Source organism: Chaetodon auriga, chromosome 15, assembly GCF_051107435.1.
Source record: "Chaetodon auriga isolate fChaAug3 chromosome 15, fChaAug3.hap1, whole genome shotgun sequence".
NCBI lineage: Eukaryota > Metazoa > Chordata > Actinopteri > Chaetodontiformes > Chaetodontidae > Chaetodon > Chaetodon auriga.
Genome location: NC_135088.1, coordinates 11,256,231 through 11,275,307, shown reverse-complemented (window position 1 = coordinate 11,275,307; position 19,077 = coordinate 11,256,231). Strand labels below are relative to the sequence as shown.

General features: G+C 43.8%; 1 protein-coding gene across 16 annotated transcripts in view; it reads right to left on the bottom strand.

Moving 5' to 3' along the window:
• The window catches only part of nbeaa (neurobeachin a), an 89,347-nt gene that overhangs the window by 17,543 nt on the left and 52,727 nt on the right, over positions 1-19,077 (bottom strand). For 8 of the 16 annotated variants that reach the window (XM_076749787.1, XM_076749791.1, XM_076749790.1 and 5 more), the window contains exons 14-35: positions 17,288-17,367; positions 16,499-16,561; positions 15,996-16,093; positions 15,102-15,194; positions 13,122-13,230; positions 12,897-12,978; positions 12,495-12,618; positions 12,162-12,354; positions 10,220-10,906; positions 9,656-10,105; positions 8,590-8,807; positions 8,144-8,297; positions 7,556-7,579; positions 7,034-7,117; positions 6,124-6,304; positions 5,250-5,374; positions 4,689-4,757; positions 4,410-4,578; positions 3,658-4,046; positions 3,002-3,138; positions 1,610-1,764; positions 563-689 (exon numbers count right to left, since the gene is read on the bottom strand). In XM_076749787.1, the coding sequence (XP_076605902.1) occupies positions 563-689; positions 1,610-1,764; positions 3,002-3,138; positions 3,658-4,046; positions 4,410-4,578; positions 4,689-4,757; positions 5,250-5,374; positions 6,124-6,304; positions 7,034-7,117; positions 7,556-7,579; positions 8,144-8,297; positions 8,590-8,807; positions 9,656-10,105; positions 10,220-10,906; positions 12,162-12,354; positions 12,495-12,618; positions 12,897-12,978; positions 13,122-13,230; positions 15,102-15,194; positions 15,996-16,093; positions 16,499-16,561; positions 17,288-17,367 (3,811 nt within the window). The remainder of the gene's footprint in view (positions 1-562; positions 690-1,609; positions 1,765-3,001; positions 3,139-3,657; positions 4,047-4,409; positions 4,579-4,688; positions 4,758-5,249; positions 5,375-6,123; positions 6,305-7,033; positions 7,118-7,555; positions 7,580-8,143; positions 8,298-8,589; positions 8,808-9,655; positions 10,106-10,219; positions 10,907-12,161; positions 12,355-12,494; positions 12,619-12,896; positions 12,979-13,121; positions 13,231-15,101; positions 15,195-15,995; positions 16,094-16,498; positions 16,562-17,287; positions 17,368-19,077) is intronic. The other 8 variants (XM_076749794.1, XM_076749801.1, XM_076749799.1 and 5 more) reach the window with 3 other exon arrangements.

Here is a 19,077-nt window from a genome sequence, read left to right as displayed (position 1 = left end):
AAAGCAGCAGATTTTGTTAGTTGATATCAGCTTTATTAAGCATTATCGGAATTAGTCCAACATCCTTTTTATGGCTGATTACTTCAGTTTTTCTGACTCGTGATTTCTAGTCATTTCACCCAGTAGAACTGTCAAATTTATGCAAAATGTGCTTAATGATTCTAACATGTCAGAACATTTTTTTGCATCTACACTGCTCCTGACATCACAGATAATAATGAATAATATGAGGTATTGTCTCAGGCATTGTGACATAGGCCTCAAAAAGCATGTAGGTGTACCCCAGTTTTTTCAATTCTGGATGAATCATATCTAAACCCTGCTGTATAATATCAGTATCATGACTGTGAGAGTGGACTGCTAGTGAGAGCTCTTTGGGAAGGATGGAGACCTAAGTGTGAAGTGAAAGAGGGACAGGAATGAAGTGGAAAAACGACAGGCACCCAAGAAAACAGACAAATCAACGGAAAAACAAAAGCCAAAAGGAGGGGAAAAAAGAAAGAGCGGGAGGAAAGTGAATGGCTGAAGCGATAAAGAGCTTTGTGATGCTGAGAGCTCTGACCTCATGTTCTCCATAGTGTCTTCTGGCATCGGTGCCACCGTCTGCACCGCCGGCAGATTCTTACTAGTCGCGCCGTTGACAAACGATGAAGAGGAGGAGGAGGACGAGGAGGCAGAGTCTGTGGCACCTGGACGGGAGGGCGGGAGGGAGAGTGGTGAAAAATAAGACATGTATTATAATAACATGATTCAAGCGTGACGGAGATTAGCGTGCAGGATAATAATAAAGAAATGTATTAATGTCCCCATCAGCCGCGGTCAATTCAATTTGGAAAGCATTTCACCGGACATGCTGCTGCGTGTCTTCTGGTAATGGCCCTCATTTGTGAAAATAGCTTTTCAATCAATATACAGAATCCGTCCCCGGGAACAAATCCCTTCCTTGGCCATTATGCATGTATGATACTGTACAATGCGTCTGAGCCTTGAATACAAATCCGCTCTGCAACAATGGATCTGCTGAGTCTGATGCTGTGTGGAAACAGCACTGACCTGCATGTCAGCTGATTGCATTTGACTCATATCTTGTTATTCTGGAAATTTATTCTTATTTAATACCATTTCTGGGTAAATAATCATAGTCAAACGAGCCGTGAGCTGTGTGAGAGGCACATGGTCCGGCTCAGGTAAGTTCACGGTTGAGATATCTTAACCTTGCTGTGCTTTCTGCAACCACATTGATCTGGATCCTGTCTTTGAAATAGGCTAAAACTAATCATGGAAGGTGGTTCGGTTTGTTTCTATTCTAGTTCGTTCTGTCTGTCAAAGGACAGCAGAGCAAAGCATCAAAGAGTTTTGTAAAAAGAGAAAAAAATTCAGCTGCTTCATCGAGCAGCCTTTGAGTTGCTGGAGGCCTTTCACACAAACACCTTCGTCATAATGCAGGTGTCTGCTGCCTCTCCTTAAAAGCACACTTAATAGATGCAGTGCAAAAGAAAGTATGCGGGTAAGAATACCAAAAAGTATAGATCACAGAATTAAATTCATAGCATCACAAAGACGAAGGTGCGAAGAAGATATGAGGTTCAACATGTTCTTTATCTCTCACCTGTAGTGTTGATCATGCTCTTGGGTGTTGCTGTCGCAGCAGCAAAAATGTTTGGTGTGCTGCCAGCAGTGGCTGCTCCGCTAGTGGTGGGCGTGCCCACCGTGTTGACTGACAGGCTGCCAGGCGGCGGCTTTTTGACTGGAACCACAACGCTCCTGTAACAGATGCGACACAAAGGCATCAGACAAACCTGCACACACAAAACACACAAGATCTCGACTCTGTGTGTTGGTCAGTGCCCGCAGTCTGATCATGTTTTTATTTACATTTTACAAAGTGTCCAAACTTTTTTTGGAATCAGGGTTGTAGTGGCAATGCACAAGTAGCATTTCAGACTTTGGATCGGTTTCTAATTGGTGTACAATTGGTGTTTTTCAGAAGACGGTGCTGCTAATGTAATCGATACACACACTTATCAATATGTAGCACAATATAATCTGATTTAAAGGCCAACATTACAAGCATATAACCAAAATCTAGGGATGGTGAGTATTTAGATTTGAAAACCATGGGTAATACAGCAGTGACTGTTTGATAGAAGAAGTAGAAGTAACATCTTTCTTAAGAGACACAACTCCAACAGTTTGTTAACAACTATGTGTTCGCCTTGAATTTATAGGGGCTGATGGATCAGATGCATCAAGCCTGTCTACACGAGTCAGACAGACTGATATATCGGGTAGACATCTTGCAGATGGATGTACAGCCATCCATGATCTATTATGCATATCGTCTTCAATCAATAACATAGCTCTCAAGGACTGCCTCGGGGCGAGATCTAGGAGACTAAGTGGTGCACAGGAGATACAAGCAGGTCATCACTCAGTGGAGACGCTATATGTTAACACTTTTGAAAAGAGAGGAAAATTTGAGCCTCTGTTCAGACTTTATGTCCTGTCATGTCCCACAACTTTATTATTCCGCAGCAGTGCCTCTATGCCTTTGAGATTTTTGTCTTGAATCAATGTCAGAAATGGGAAGAAAAAACGCATCAACTGCGACACAGTCGTGTTTTATTATCATGGTATCACTGCTACTGAAAACAAATCATCGTGCTGAATTCACATTTTTATGTTTTTCTCATCGGTGCATCATTGGAGTTTCATGACATGAAGAAATGTAAATTAAATTGAAAAAGAAAGTGATTGCTGGCAAGTCAAACCATCCAAAGAACTTCATTCAAAGGGGACAGTCAGCATTTTCTAAATACTGATCAATTGATCTGTTTTCCCAAAACTGATGTAATTTGATGCAATTTGACAAATAGCAGTATGCTAATACGCATTTAAAAAAGATGATCAATGGCTCGAGAAATCTATGTATTGATGGATGTGTCAGGCTGCGCTGACTGTTTTTCTGCCTCTTACTGGTCAAACAGTAACTGGGACTGACCTGTCGAAGGAGTGGAACTGCATGGGCAGCATGGGGTGCGTCTTCAGGGCCGGGTCTGGGTGGTAGGGCGTCGGTCCTGACTCCTGTCCCAAGTCCCCGCCGTCAACTGGAGCCGCCACCAAGCTCTTCAGGATCTCCTGCATTTCAGAGGAGAACCCATCTGGTGACTACAGGACTCAAGCTGAGGAGGCTACGAGGAGTTTAATGGCTTGACTAATTCTTGGTTGTTTTTCAACTTCTTAAAGGGGTACCGTGACATTGTAAATGTTGTATTCGTGTAGGCTTGTGTAAAACACATCCAGCATCAAGCTATGAATGTAAATGAGTAATAACCTCATATAACCTCACTGAAAAGAGCATGAATGCAGAGATCTTGACCCTATTCAGATCTGGCATTAAAATCAGTCCCATGTGATCCAACCAAACCATATTTTAAACAGATTAAGGATGCATGGGACCTCGGTAGTGTAGAGCAAATGCATATGTATTTCTTGGCCCAAGTAAGCCAAATTTAGCATTTCTATGAGTGGAAATACGCACACATACACATATTAAGACATTCTGCATAATGGATGCAGAAAGAAATCCAAACACTAGTCGTCACTCGACATGTGGATACGAGCAGCCAGGTCTGAACGGGGCTCACGCAGACCCACCTTGACATTGATGCCTTTGTTTGTTTGGCTGATGCTGGAGATGGAAGAAGGAGGGGCCTGGCTGGAGTTGGGGGTGGAACTGGGGTTGTGGGGAGAATCCAGAAGGCTCTCCTGTGACCTCCTAACATCAGACAGGCTACACAATAGATCTGTGCCCCCTCCCCCACCTCCTCCTACACCTCCCATGTCTCTGTCTCTGTCTCTGTCTGTCTCTCTCCCCACCAGGCCGAGGCCGAGCCCCAGACCCATCTCCGAGCCATTCAGGGACCCGGCCACGTGGCCCTCCTCTCCGATGCCTGAGTCTGTGTGGGGGAGGCCGGCTCGGGGAGAGTCGTCCACGGGGGTGGGGGTCTGCTTGTCGCGGTCAGAGAAGGCTGTGGATGGGTGCTCTGGAGGAACAGGGAAGAAATAAAGGCTGAACGGTGATTTTATGAGGATAAACTGGGTTATAACTACACCAGAAATAGATTTGTTTTTGTGGAAGGCATTGTGAAGAAATTCCACGACACGTTGTCTCTTTTTAACATTTCATTCTGTTATTTCCTCTCGCTTGTTAGCTTTTATTTCTCTGTCAAGTAATACCCTTCTGTCTGCCTCCTTCTCACTTGTCTAATTGTCTTGACACAGGTATTGTTGTTAGCCTGAGGCCTGTATTCACTATACCAGCGCTACAATGATGAGTCACCACTGGCTTTTCCAAGATTACAATCTAATATTGAGAGATGTTGCAGAAAAAGGAAATCAAGATTCACCTGTACTGGTTGGGGAGTTGATCTCGTGGCGGATGCTTCTCCCTGATAGGCTGGTGGACCTGCCAATCTCCCGCTGGGGTTCCAAAATGTCCCGGTACTTAGACACCATGAGAACTGAGATAAAGTAGACAACTGCCAGCGCCAGAAACTGAGCCTGCTTACTGTCATCCTACGGCAAAACAACACACACACAAATTTACTCAGTAAAAACAACACTCTTTACACTTTTACCCACACGCATACTGTATATACTAAAAATACCCACAAACACATGCTTACCACATCTCTGAAAACCACAGCTCGAAGACGATTGATGTCTACATCTTGCAGGAGTCTGTCTGGATCCTGCTAAATATGGAAGACAGAATGTCAACGCGGTGTGTCATACATATGCATGCTTCTGTGTCTCATTCAAATGCACAGTATGTAATTTCTGCCGCCAGGGGGTCTCTCAATCAAAACAATGAAAACGAAAGATGTTGTTTGATGAGATATTGAAGGAGCATGGATCGTGGGAGTTGTCGTCTTCATCGCTGAACAACCTTCCTTGCTGATGAAAAGGTGTTCGCCGCCTTCCTCCCTCACCCTCTGAAGTATCATCTGGTGTTTCCCTTGTCGCCAGTGACAGGCGACCAAATGAAAAGCACAGTTACCTTGAATAAAATTACGGATCCCTCTGGGTTTGAACGTTGTTGGAAACATTTGGGGTGATGTAAGTACACAATTCAACAAAATCTATAACATAGGCCTTGTCAATTTTAGACATTTTAATGCGGACAGGTGTTGTGTGCAGCATTCGCATTTGATTTGTGTCTCTGTGTGTGTGTGTGGGGGGGGTACCTTGCTGGTGGTGGAGGCACTGTGGAGGCTGTCCTGTGACTTGCTGCTTGTTAAGGAGGACTTGCAGCTCCGATCTCTCTGTCTTTGCCTGCACTCCAGACAGTTTCTCACTGCCACGCAGCATACTGATGAACACAGAGAGGTGGAGATGAAACCTGTAAGTATGATGCACTGGAAGGCGCTTTTAACATGCCGGAGCATTTCTTTTCTGGAAAAAAACTGAGGTGGGTATGAATCGCACAGATTGTTTATTGGCTTCTGTTTTCTGGCTCCTTTGAAGTACTACAGATGCACAGATTTGTCTGAAGGCTATGCACATCCGATACAAGACCAGTAACAACAACATGAATGTGCAATATAAATCAGTTACAGAAAGCCCTGTTATAAACTGGCCCTGAACAACATAAGCATCTCAACAAAATGTAAAGAATTTATTAGCTCAAGACTGAGAATTCAGAAGATGATACATTTTGAGCACTTGCACGCACATCTACTGCAATGTGCATCAATTTTAGGTTGTCTTCAACACCATTTTTCAAAGGGGGGGAATATTTTTTAACCCTGTCAACAGCAGTGCTGAATCAAATAGATCACTAATCATCATTAATTAGTTAGCTGAGACAGAAAATTAATCTAAAACAATTTCTTAACTCATTTATTAAGACAAAATGACAAATTCTGTTTTTCCAACTCATAAATGTGGCGCACTGCTGATTTACTCTCACTTACATAATTGCAATTTGAATATTTTTGGGTGTGACACCGTAGTTGCAGCCCTACACAACAAGCCCATGAAGGCCTACGAGAGTCAAACTCCACAGTCAAAACGGCTTGAAAATTTAGGTTGGGACTGGAGATATCAAACTACACACACCCAGGCGGAGGCACTGCCTCATCAGCCCTCCCGACGACATGTTCTTCTCTGCTTCAATCTCGCTGAAGTTGAGAGAGCTGGCGAACACCAGTACGTCCACCATGGCCATGAGGCGAGAGAGGAAGGTGACCGCTGTCTCTGAGGACATGCCCTGTGTTGCCTCAATGTTCTCCAACTCCGTCTGGGAAAAGGAGGAAAAACACACACACACGCTTGCCAGTCATTCAGTGAAAATCAGCTGTACGCTCTCTCATTTGTTTTGAAATACTGTAGTATCCCCTTTTCTTTTTTAAACAACAGAAGGAACCTTAAGAAAATGTATGCAGCTGGGTCTTACATGGGCATGACCGCAACAGTCATGGCTGGTGGTACCAACAAACAGGAAAAGCAACCTTTGAGTATCATGCTGGTTATGTGAAATACATACTTATATGATGAAATCTGGCAACATGGGGTGTTCTACACAACACAGAGGAAGTACAGCCTGATGACACACAGGTAATGGTAACAGTGGGATTGTGACAGTAGCAGCTGGCCTATCAGCAGTAACAGTAGCAGTGTAGAGACAGCCTACAATATATTTCACATGAAATGAAATAAAGTCCCCTTATGTTTTCACCAACGTTTGTATTTAACTACCAAAACTTCAGTATATCTGTATTGAAAATAAATCTGCAGGCAGCATAGCAGGGGTAAAACTTGCAGTCAAACCAAGTGTGTGGCTTGCTGTGCCTCTGCTTCACTAAGCAGGATGTGCAGGGCTGTGGAGAGTCGACAAAGTGCAGGCTCGTCAGAGCAAGTGAGCACGGACATTTGGGGAAGAACAGACACACAAGGTGAGGACAGAAGGGCTTGGGTTGGTGCTCTTAGCTCTTCTGGTGATGGTGGGAGTCTCAGGCTCTTTACGCACCTCTCCCCCTGCGCCTCCTCCCCCAGGAACAGGGGTCACCTCCTCTCCCTTTGAACCCCTCTGGGGTCCGGCTCCTCCTGCCTTCTTTAGTGTTGATACAAATGGGACAGGCTTAGCAGATGCAACCCCCAAGGACTATTGGAAAACTCTCATGCTTTTTTCTCTCATAATATATACTGTTCTCACCTCTAAATATCCACCTTCTGACCTTTTTCGTCTATTTCAATCCCCCTTATTTGTATAAATATTCTAATCGTGTTAGAATACTATACAAAGTGTATCTAGTTCAATATATCTAGTCCTTATAACTTTAAGAACTTGATACAGTGAGGCAGAGAGATCAATGCATACCCACAGTAGATACAAACATTATAAGGGGAAGTATTGATTAGCAGCAAAGGAGCACAACAAATAGAAACACTATGGATGTCAGACAAGCAAGGTTTAGTGTCAGTCACAATGGTAAATTAACCAGAACAAAGTATTAGTAGAATAGAAAGAGAGGAAGAAACTGCAACTTACAGTGTTGGCACTACTCTTAGAACTCTGCACATGCAAAAACAGACAAAAACAGAGACAAAAAAGACAAGAAAATACACAGAATACATGTAACACAGAGAGGAAAGGAAAAAAAGAAAGATGATTGAATAGATTGTCAAACTATCAAATCAAATAAATTGTTAATTAAAGGGATTAGAACAAAGATCAAATAAAGGTTAAAATACTGTGCAAGAAGTGTTAGATTGACGGTTAAATATACAAATACAGATGACAGATTTAAATTAGTGTGGCCATTTTTAAACTCAAGGCCAAACTAAACAGAACTTTTTGCAAGTATAAAATTCAACCTTTAAGGCTTATGACGTCATTGTTGATCTATCATGATTTCATAGGTTAAAGAAAGCTACAAAATCTAAGAGACATAACAAACTCTTTAACCTATTCAATCATGCAAGATCAACGCCGCCCTGAGCATGAGAGGGGGGTCAGCTTCAGCGGGTTCTTCAAAGTCTGCGATTTGTATTAACGCCTGCGTTGAAAAGCCCATGAAGCAGATGTTGACCTGCAGTTTTCCCTCCTACCACAGAGGGGCAGAGTAGAGCCACTTACAGAAGGGGAGGTGGCAGCAGACAGGAGAGGCAGGATGCCTCCGCAGGCGATGATGATGTTGTCCACCATCTGAGAAATGAGGTGGATCGTGTTGTGGACGAAGATGATGTTCTCGTTGCTGTTCACAAAATCCATCACTGACTTGGTGGAGTGGCTGAAAGAGAAAACAAGAGTCGGACGAACAATAGAAAAATTTTGGAAATTGAGACATCATGGCTATGACCTCTATTTTTGAGTATCTTCAGTCTGATCTAATTTCTCAAAAGCACTAGTAGGATTAGCTTATGGTATGAAAGATATTGCTATTATAGTAACATATCATATGGTTACTCAAAATCTTAGAATTACTATTAAACATGTAAACATGGTGAACATAGAATAACCAGAGAACCTACTTTTGCGCCTGATTTGCAAGAGACACACATACCTCCAGCACCTCAACTCACCTCCTCCACACATGCACGTCAGTCTCCAGGGCAAACAGCAGGTCAGTGAGCAACCTCTGGTGCATTGGAGACCACTTGAATTCTGGGATGCGGAACATGGTCGTGCGTGGGCCGGGGCTGAACTGACGGCGCTGCTCCTCCGTCATGGGCATGCCCCTGAAACCCAGATCAACGCGGAGGTCCCGCTCCAACTGTGCTGCGGTACGACCATGGAGGGCCTGCAGCATGGTGGAGGCCAAGACTCGGTCAGGCAGAAGAATACATGTCTTACTCATCTCATGTAAAACTTAAAGTTGTGAAATTCAGTTTCATAAGAGAAACCTAAGACGACTCTGTGGGATTCTGTATTCACTAGGCTATTAGAGAAACTTGGTTTAAAGTATGCGTGGGCAGTCATTCGGCTTTTCGGTCCAGACAAACTGTCCATGGCTGAGCTTTTTACACTAATCAACATAATCAGACTGGGTCAGCGGTGGCCCAAAGGCTGGACATGAAGGCTTGTGAACCAGCAGGATGAATCTAGGTGGGGAAAGTGTAAGAGCACATCTCCCTCCGTCCAACCCAACTATGAAGTACTCATGACCAACACTGTTAAATCCTCCCTCCTCTAGTGGATCAGGTCAGTGACCAACGGATCAGACACTACCAGGCAGCTTCCCCACTGATGTGAGTTTGTTTCAGGAGGTTCCAACTCGCAAAAACAAAATCATGACAAGTAACAGCCAAGCAAAGCTTCCCAAGAGTGTTCGGTTTTAGCAGAAAGAGGAAAAAACATCCAAAAAATATGCCAGGAGAATGTTTGATCATGAGGATGATAAAGTATAGACTTTTGTTCTCTTAATAATGTCATTTAATTATCACAAGCTAGAGTCAAAACCACACGCGTTTAGAAATTCTGATGAAAAGTAAAAGAAAATATATGATTTCATTCTTTACAATACAGGACGTATTGTAGCCCATTACAGTAGGTACAAATTCAGCCTTGATTAGGTCCAGTAACAGTGAGCCAGCAGCTCCTGTGCAGACCTGTGTGAACGAATCAGACGCATGTTCACGCTTAACACACCTGAGTGGTCGCAGTAGTCTGGATCTTCTTTGTGTCCTTGTCTTTCCCATCATCTGACCTCTCTGTATCAGAGGTGGTGCTGGCTGTGTCTCCTCCTGTCTTTAGCCCCGCAGCCTCTCCCTCTGCCCCAGTTGTGCCCTCTCCCTCTGGGAAATCTGGTCTCGAGGCTCCCTGGATCTGGGTTTGGCTCTCAGCCTCAGCGATGGAGCTGATGTCAGCGAGAGGGCTCTGGATCTTGAAGGGCCCGTCCTCTGGAAGTTCCCCAGAAGTGTGGCTCTGGGTCTGTGTTAAATCAGAGCCGCAGCTTGTCATGTGGGCCAGCAGGCTGAGGTCATCGCTGGCGCTGGTGGCGGAGTGAGCCGGGACCGGGCCGGACGGAGTGGACTGGTCTGGACTCGGCAGCACAAGGGGGTCTGTGGCTGCCAGAGCTGGAAGCAGCTTCTCGTCAACCTGGAGGGGATGAATGGGGCGATGAAGTATAAAAACTTTTCTTCCTTTTGGGAAAGTATCATCAGCGGAAGATTTTAAGCAATCAGTGACAGTAATCCTCATATAACATCCTACCTTGCTGAAGAGAAATCCGTTGTTACTTGGGACACTGTCCTTCTCGTCAGCCAACGTGATGAGTGGACCCATGTTCCCATCATCCTCCAGGCTGACTCCCGAAAGTCCCAGACTCGACCCCATCCCGACCCCTGAGCCTGGCGTGTCATCTTTAGGCGCCAGATTCCCGTTGAGGTTTTGAACTACAGCACAGTAAGCACTGTCCAGGAGAGAATCCACCTCCACCAGAGGTCCGTTCTCTATTCCTCCCCCACTTCCTCCACCCACGCTTCCACTAAGGCCCTCTGGAGACAAGTCCAAGTCATCCAGCTTCACTTCTGTAGCCTCTACCTTCTCTGCTTTAATATCTACCAGCAGGTCGTGGACCTCCACCCTCACCCCTGGACCAGCGCTCTGTTCCCCGGGTGTCAGGGCCTCTCCGTTGGGTCGCTTCACGGCGCCTTCAGCGAGGAGGTTGCGCGAGTCTCCGCCAGCCCCCTCGCTGTATTCGGCCTCGCTCTCAGGTGTCTGAGTCTGGGAGTTGTCATCTATCTCCAGGTTGCCATTGACAACAGGGGCAGGCGTGGCAGAAAGCCCAGAGATGGTGGACACGGAGCCTTTCTTCCCCTTCTTCATGTTTTCCTCCTCCTGCCGCTGGTACTCTTCGTACATCTTAGCCAAGTACTCTTTATGGGCTTCGTAGGTCACCTGTGACAGATGGTGGGGATATAATTGGTTATGTGATCAGGACACAAGCGCTGACAATAGTTAACCTTCACATCAATAACTTCTCCACCAGGTAGTCCTTATGGGGCTCATATGTCATCTGTACCAAAGGCTCGACGGATGAAACTGGGACACTGGCCTAACGGGACAATTAGACCACCATCCATAATGTCGCCTCGTTTCTGCACTGCCACGAGAAAATGGGTGAGTATAATTTCCACCAGCGAACGGAGAGGCGATCAGTACTGAAAATGATATCTACTGAATCACATGAGTCACATGGCAGCATGGTACTCTTTCTGGCCGTTGCAGGTCACTGAAAAAAGATTATGATGAATAATAGTCAATGTGCACAAATCAATAGGTTTTTTTCCAGCCTTCACTCAAAATATCAATACCTACAAATCAATACCATCGGTACTGTGTGTTCATTTTTGGTGCAATAGATTTTAAATTCAGTGATCTCTTCCAACTTTAGCCACACTTCACAAATCAGTCAATATCAGTTGAATGAGCATAACGACTTGTGACTGCATGCGCTAATAGTGTCTTAAAGGAAAAGTCCACCCCCACACCCGACCTAACCAACTTATTCTACAGTATATTGATTAATTCATCTGTGAGCAACAGTGGCATTAAGTAGTGATTAACCTTGTTATTGTGTCAACCCTCCTTATCTACTTGCTGATATCTCAAATTTCCTTTCAGCAGCTTCCGAAAAACAGGCTGTAATTTTGCGTTAAGCTGTGAGTTTCACAGCACTCACAATGATTATGCTTACATGTGCACTAATATTCTGCTATTATTCCAGATTTTATACAGGTCATGTAAAGAGCATATTCCAAATGAGGTCTGAATGTAGTATTTTCCAATTAAGACGTGTAGGATATGCAAATATCATTCGGGTTTTAGAAGCATTCTCATATTATTCGAATATGCGTCTCTATTTGGGGCAAACACTGGAATATTAAAATGCCATGAATGGCATTCTAGTCTATTGAGGCTCCTCTTGATGGGGAAATTGGAATTGTCTCCTCATGAATTAATTTCTTCATCTATGACTCTTGTTGTAATGCAAAATGGTGAGTATAGAGAGATTTGTCTTTGATTCTTAAACCAAAATCCTACGTTTACTGTGGATGAATTACAATGCTTGTGCAATTATCCAGAAGTCTAAGAGAAATATACTGCCAAACAAAAAGTTGAATCGGGTGAAAAGCGCGTATCCTGCTCTCACCTTAGAGTGTGCGATGGATAGGGTGTCAACCCAGACCCTCCACCCTCCCCACTCGTATTTGATAGCGTGGTAGAGCAGGATCCTAAAGATGTTGTACACCATCTCGGTTATTTTCTGCTCCTCTGGGTTCTTGGGGTTGATGTATCCGAGGGAGAACATCCAGTCCTGCCACACAGAGCACTGCAGCAGGCAGCTGGGACACAACACAAGCACCGTATGTGAGCCGGGCTGCAGCATGAGCTTAATATCAAATAATATAACACAACAATGATTGTAAGAAGCAAATGACATATCGCTGAGTAAATGCAAGCATAGTCGTTTAGGTGCTCTTACCGCCGGTTCTCGCGGCTGTTACTGAAGAGTTTTATCATGTCAGAAAGAAAGAGTCTCCTGACTTCCATCAGCTCAGCACTGGGAGAGGAGTTCTTCAGCAGGGTGGCCACTACCTTTAGAATCACTGGGTGGGAGGCAACATCGGGTAATGGGGACGGGAAGGGAAAGAGGAAGGAGATGAGAGAGTGCGGGAAGCAAATGTATAAAAAGCATTTTGAATGAGAGAGAAAAAAGTGTGAAGGACAGGAGAGCGTGAGGCAGATCAATAAGCGGGAGAAGGCAGCAGTGTCTGCTTCCCAAGTCTTTGTTGTTTGTTTACTCGCATTAAAACAACGCTGCGTTATTGGCAGAGCAAAGAACACAGAGAGACAGACAGATGTGCGCTCGTGTTTTTGTACTTACTGGGATTCTGGATCTTGACAGTGGAGTCAGGCTCAGGGTGGGGTTTGTGAACCACCTGAGTGCAGACCTGCTCTGTCAGGATCTGCACAGACAGACGATTAACAGCCGTCAATTAAAAGCCGGGACGATCACTTGAATTCTGACAAAGACTAAAAGGGCATCGCTGTATGTGCGTTGCTGTAATAATGCTGTGTGTCAGCGAGCCGCTGCCAAACGATCACTTACCTCATACAGAGTGTTGTAGGTGGTGATAGAGACGGTGTTGGTGTGCATCATCAGCCTCTCCCCCAGCAGTGTGAACAGACTGTGCGTGTGCATTATCTCCACCTTCCTCCTGCAGGGAAACACACACACACAGCTTGCCATTCATAAGTGAATTTATGACAGTTGAAATTGACATTGATTGTCACTGGCCTGACGATGATCTGATATTGGCTGGTGGCACCATGTGGCCCTGTCAGCTATGATGGGAGCGAGGAGGACGAGGAATGAATACCAACAAGAGAAATTAACAAGAGGCATTAACAGAACACTGCAGGAGTCGCTGGGGCAACGTTCATATGGCTGCAAATGATTGCGTTTGGCTATTAACCTTGCCAGTGGGCGAAAATTGTGTCTCTAAGAGGCTTTTAACTTGAGAGGCTCAGAAATCAGGGTCGACTAACTTTGCGTATTTCTTTTTTATTATTGAAATAAACGTACAATGCTCCAAGCTTCTGCAAATTCCTGACTCTAACCAGGTCATTAGAAATAAGAAATGAAGTAAAGTTTGCACAATATCTAATCATATATAAGTATTCCCAACAAATCATTTAGCTCCCCATTATCATGCTTTAATTAGTTTTTCAGTCAGTTTAATGAGTTACTAATTTTACTCTCTATTCTAACAGAATTACATTTTACAAAAAGTGTGAATTGTTTTATTTGACACTCACCCACTTGTCTGTTTGAACAAATTAAAAGAAAAACACAAAATATATAACTGAGGGCATGATGACATACTCACAAGGAAATCAACACATTATGTCTACGAATCCTGGTCTGTCATAATAAGATCTCACCTCACACACACACACACACACACACACACACACACACACACACACACACACACTTATGTAAGTCCATGAGAAACACACTGGTATAAATCTCATCCACAACAGCTCATTTGTGGCTTAAGCGATGCCTCGATGATGCACTGTGATGCAGTTTCACTCTGCTTTCTATCAGATGTGAGAATAAGAGGGCAAATGCAGACATGCATATCCTGTAGGTGTAAGCAACAATGATATTTGCGGAAAGTTTGATTTGTCAAGACTGGCTGTTAACCAGAAACAAGACGGAATGGCAAGCAGTTTCTTATGACATCTTAAACAGCTGTTCTTCAGGCATGACATTGACTCTCACTGGTTTTATATAAACATCAATCAGATCAACAATCCCATAAAAGAGAGTCAGCGGCTCTGAAATCATGATCATAGCTGACACTCTTATATTTTTATCCAGTTTTTTAAGCCGATAAATCATCGGCTTAGTGGTAAATCACATGAAAATAGGCTATGTTCAATTGATTTAAGCAGTATTTACTATGAAAACATCTTGAAATGTCTTTCAGAAGTGTAAATGTTTAGCTGCACTGAGTGTAAATGACTACTTTTTGATTTGATATTACATTTCCATAAGTATTGAGGCTTTAAGAGGCGGCCCCACAGGATGTTTGGCTCTAGCAGATGTTAAGTAGGTGGGGGACTGAAGGTGTGGGGCTCAGGTGCAGTTTGGCTGCCTGCTCCCATGTCGTGCAGGGAGAGGCGTGTGTGTCACATGGGATGAATAAACCCCCCAGCATTCATTGCTGCTCATCAAGGTTCCACCTCCCTACCAGTGCACGATGTCAAAATGATTATTCCGCCTGGACTTGATGATGAGGACATTATCTTCGCGTACACACACAAACAAACAGTCCTGCTAAGGCTCACTGGAGGCTGAACTGCTGCAGTTCTTCAGTTTTTACTGCAGAGTGTTTTCTCACTCTCACACTAAATTTGAGGCCTTTCAGTCTCACTATCCTGATGCAGTATATGTGTTTTAGTTGTGACGGAAAAAAAGACGAAGTGCTTTAAGTTCTCCCTTATTTCAGTGATTCACTATGTACACCACACAGAGGAATAAAGCAGACAGAAAGGACAGAGACGAAGAGGGACTGACTTGTGACCAAGGTGCTTGAGGAAGTAGCCCAGGACTTTGAGGGCTTGGACCCGGATACTCTCGCTCTTAGAGGCCAGGAGCTTGCAGATCACCCTGTAACATGTCAAACACACAGCCACACTGATTACATGTCAATGAAGGGATTAAAACACCTGACACGAAAGCTAAAAGGAGTTCTCCCATGTGCAGCAAACACCTGCTGCCTGATACTCAGGAAACATCCTCAGAGTTAGGAACACGTGCGCTGACTGAAGCATTTTCTTCAAAGGAGCGAACTCAGAGGACATAAAAGTAAAAAAGAAAAAAAGGAAAACAATAACAGTTTGCTGACTAGTTCTCTGGCAACAGAAGATTTACCACAGCTACTAGAGAAGACATCCATGTGTAGTTGTGCTTTTGGAGAATTAGCAGCACAGTCGGAGCCCGTCCCTGAGAAATCAACTGCTTGGTTGAAGCTACCCGTCGTATATGTAAGTATATGTACTGTAACTGAACATATACACAAAGGCCATGCAGTGGCGCATTGATGTTATGGTGGCTGCACAAAACCATTCTGGAAGAAAGCTGACGATTTCATTTTGCAGACAAATCATTGAGAAAGGCAGAGAACGTTACTTTGCACACATGTTGGCTCTTTATTAGTCATTATAAAGCACTTATGAATGCCTTATATGGTCATGCTGAATAAGGCATTAAAATATATATGGTGAATATATGTTCCTTAATATAAAGTGTGACCATAAAAAACAAACAGCATAGGTCTGATCAAAACTCGTAGCAAACTGTGGTCTGATAAGAATCATATTTCATAGAAAAAGGTGTTTTTCATGTCAGTTGGATCTGGTGTTGCATCAGATCTTCACATGTTTGCATGTACGTGTCGGCAGCATTCACCTTATTCCATTTCTCTGGTCGAACGCAGGGATCATGGACGCTGGGTGTTCAGACATAAGGGCCACCAACAGCTGGAGCACATCATGGATATTCTCATCCTGCGGAGATAAGAACGCCAAGTTGAACAGGTGAATAAAAGAGGAAGAGGAAGCCCGTTGGGACAGAAGAATAGAAGGTTAAGAGGACAAAGACAGAGTTGTAGGGGTGGACGGGGTGGATGGGGTGGGGTGGGGGGATTGCGTAGGAGCAGGTGGTATTTCAGAGCAAGAATAGATATAATTGTTACAGAAGAGTACATTCTGTTCAGTCCATTGTTGCGCCATTTTTCATGCTGTCACAGCGCCGAAGCTGACTCACACTCTCCCTCGTTTAAGTGGACCATAACTCCAGCCCACAAATTATAATGCACATTTAGCCACCAGCTCCACTCAACCGCTCTCACTGTCTCTTTTTGTGCTGCCCTCTCTCACAGAGTCTCTTCTTACAAAGAAGCTGGCGTTTACCTCATGCATGGTCAATAGGTAGTTAAGGATGCTCTGTAGCTCGTCCTCCTTCACGCCTCGGTCCTGTGAATACAACACACACACGGCATCTTTCAACAAAACGCTCAGGGTCTTCAGTTATTTTTACATCTTATTAACCTCACATGACTTCATTATACTCGTTCTTGTTGATGCATGTTAACTGTGAAGCAGCAGCAACCACAGACACACACACACACACACACACACACACACACACATGAATGCAGGAAATCAATACAAACACACACAAACACAAAAGATACAGTACTTCATTCAGGCTGCTGATCTATAATGTGATTCTCCACACATGTACACACACACGCACGCACGCATTTTAGATTAAGCCAGTGGTCCCCAGGAAGGAGAAAAATAACAGTGGACGTAATGAAAAAAAGTGATTTCTTGCAACACAAAAACATACTATGCAGGAATTGTCTTCTTGTCCTCTGATTTCTTGCACTCTGTCTTGTTGCTGCTGTAACATGTGAATTTCCCCCCATTGTGGGATAAATAAAGTCTATCTTATCTTATCTTATCTTAATTATTGGTCAACTTTGTAAACGGCTTTCAAATGCACCCACCACAGCAAAATAAGAAGAAAATAAGAAAACACAGGCAGGGTGTCTGCGATAAACACACCGCCATGACACTTCTCGGGGGTCATAAATGACAATTGAGGGGCAATACTTTTGTATGAGTCTACATTGTTCATAATATACCTTTAAACCATGTGATTCAAATAATGGTAATCCATTTCTGTCTCTGTACCTTCAGTATGAGCTGTTTGAGGAAGAGCAGCATGAAGGCTCTGAGCGAGATGATCTCCTTTTGGGATGGCCGCGGTCCGTCTAAACCAAACGCACACAGACAAAAGAATCATTTGCTGTTAAAAATCCATTTTTACACATTATAATGATGAGCTAAATAAGTCTGCAGCTCAGTCTGAGTGAGCCCTACTGTTTACTGATATTAGATTTTATTAGGCTTCCTGGAGTGGAGAGAAAAACATGGAGAACACACACACACACACACACACACACACACACACACACACACACACACTCTCAATGATAGAAGTGTGAACTGTAAATCACTGTCATTAACTCCAGAGGCACTTTGGCAATCTGGATATTTTATAGTTGTGCTAATCTAACTGATTACAGCAAAGACATGGCAATTTACAAAAATGTGATTGATGGTCCAAATGATCCAAAGCACACAGGCGCTGTAATCCACTGTATCTACTTTCAAGCTCTGGCACTCGGTCAGTTTGTTTGCTGTGCTGGGCCGACAAAGAAAACAAGCAAGCTAAAAACACAAAAGCATCTGACACACAACACGAGAAATGTGGGTGTGGGTCTGATGACATCGCCTCTTTCCAAAAGGTGTGATGTTCTGAAGCATTTCCCTCCACTTTGCCGCGATTCATAGCATCCACAGACCTCTATTACCTTTAAAATCCTGCTTTAAGAGCCACCAGGTTCATGACGTTTGGAGCTTCAAAACTGCCTTTTCCATTTTAAACTAAGGCTTGTTTAAAGACCTCCTTCAAGGAAAATCAAGTTTTTAACATCGTTAACATGTTGATATGGAGATTTTTACTTGCTACGAGACATTATTGCCTGGAATTAAGCAGTCAACGCTGAGCCGAAGCATTTCCACCAGAGGACCAATGACAGTCTCACAAACAGGATTTCATGCGTCACATAAAGAACACTTCCCGTCACCTTGCAGGGTGGGGCTGCAATGAAACGAGGTGTATGAGAGGGGAAGCAAGGTGTAGCTGCGTATTGGTATTTTTTGCAAGCTAAGTTTCACTATTTTCAAAATGACGGCAGAGACTTGTTCTGTTTTCAGCTGCAAAAATGCAAAAGAAAATAGAGAAATGGCCAAAAAACAGGCAACATGAAGCCTGCAGTGGCTTTTTTTCAGAGCACTGTTGTGTCACGAAACTTACACTGAAGCCCGACGCTGTTCCATCCATTTATCCTGAGGTCGCAGCGAATACGAGCCAGCACGCTGATAAGTTTATTTTTTATTATTAGCCTGCCATGATGATTCATGTCACATACTGACAGGACGTTTTATACGGCTTGGTGGTGTTGACGAAGAAAGCTGTGGCAAACGCTACTCAGGACAGTTTGTCATATAGCTCACTGCTGATGAGGTTTGATGAGCAGAGATGAAGCTGCAGGCAAGCAGCAGAGGGGTGGGTGGAGACAGAAGTGGTGACTGCTAAGAGCCGTGCGCACTAAATGAAGATAAAACTTTAGCGTTTTGTTGGAATAAACCTGGTATGAATCCTAAAAAAAAAAAAGGGGTTTTAAATGAACCCATTCCTTGGAGCTGACACTGTTTTAAGTGCATGGATGCATGTGCAAAGGCTTTTTTTTAGGGGTTCAGTGAATGCCAGGAGAGGAACTTTCAGTAAAAAAAAAAAACCTGACAACTCAGATGTTGGCATTGCATTTTCATTCTTGTAATTGTATTTCAATCATTTTTGATGTGTTCAATGTGTGTGCCAGATACACTAGAAGCTCAGGGCTGTGATGAATCGC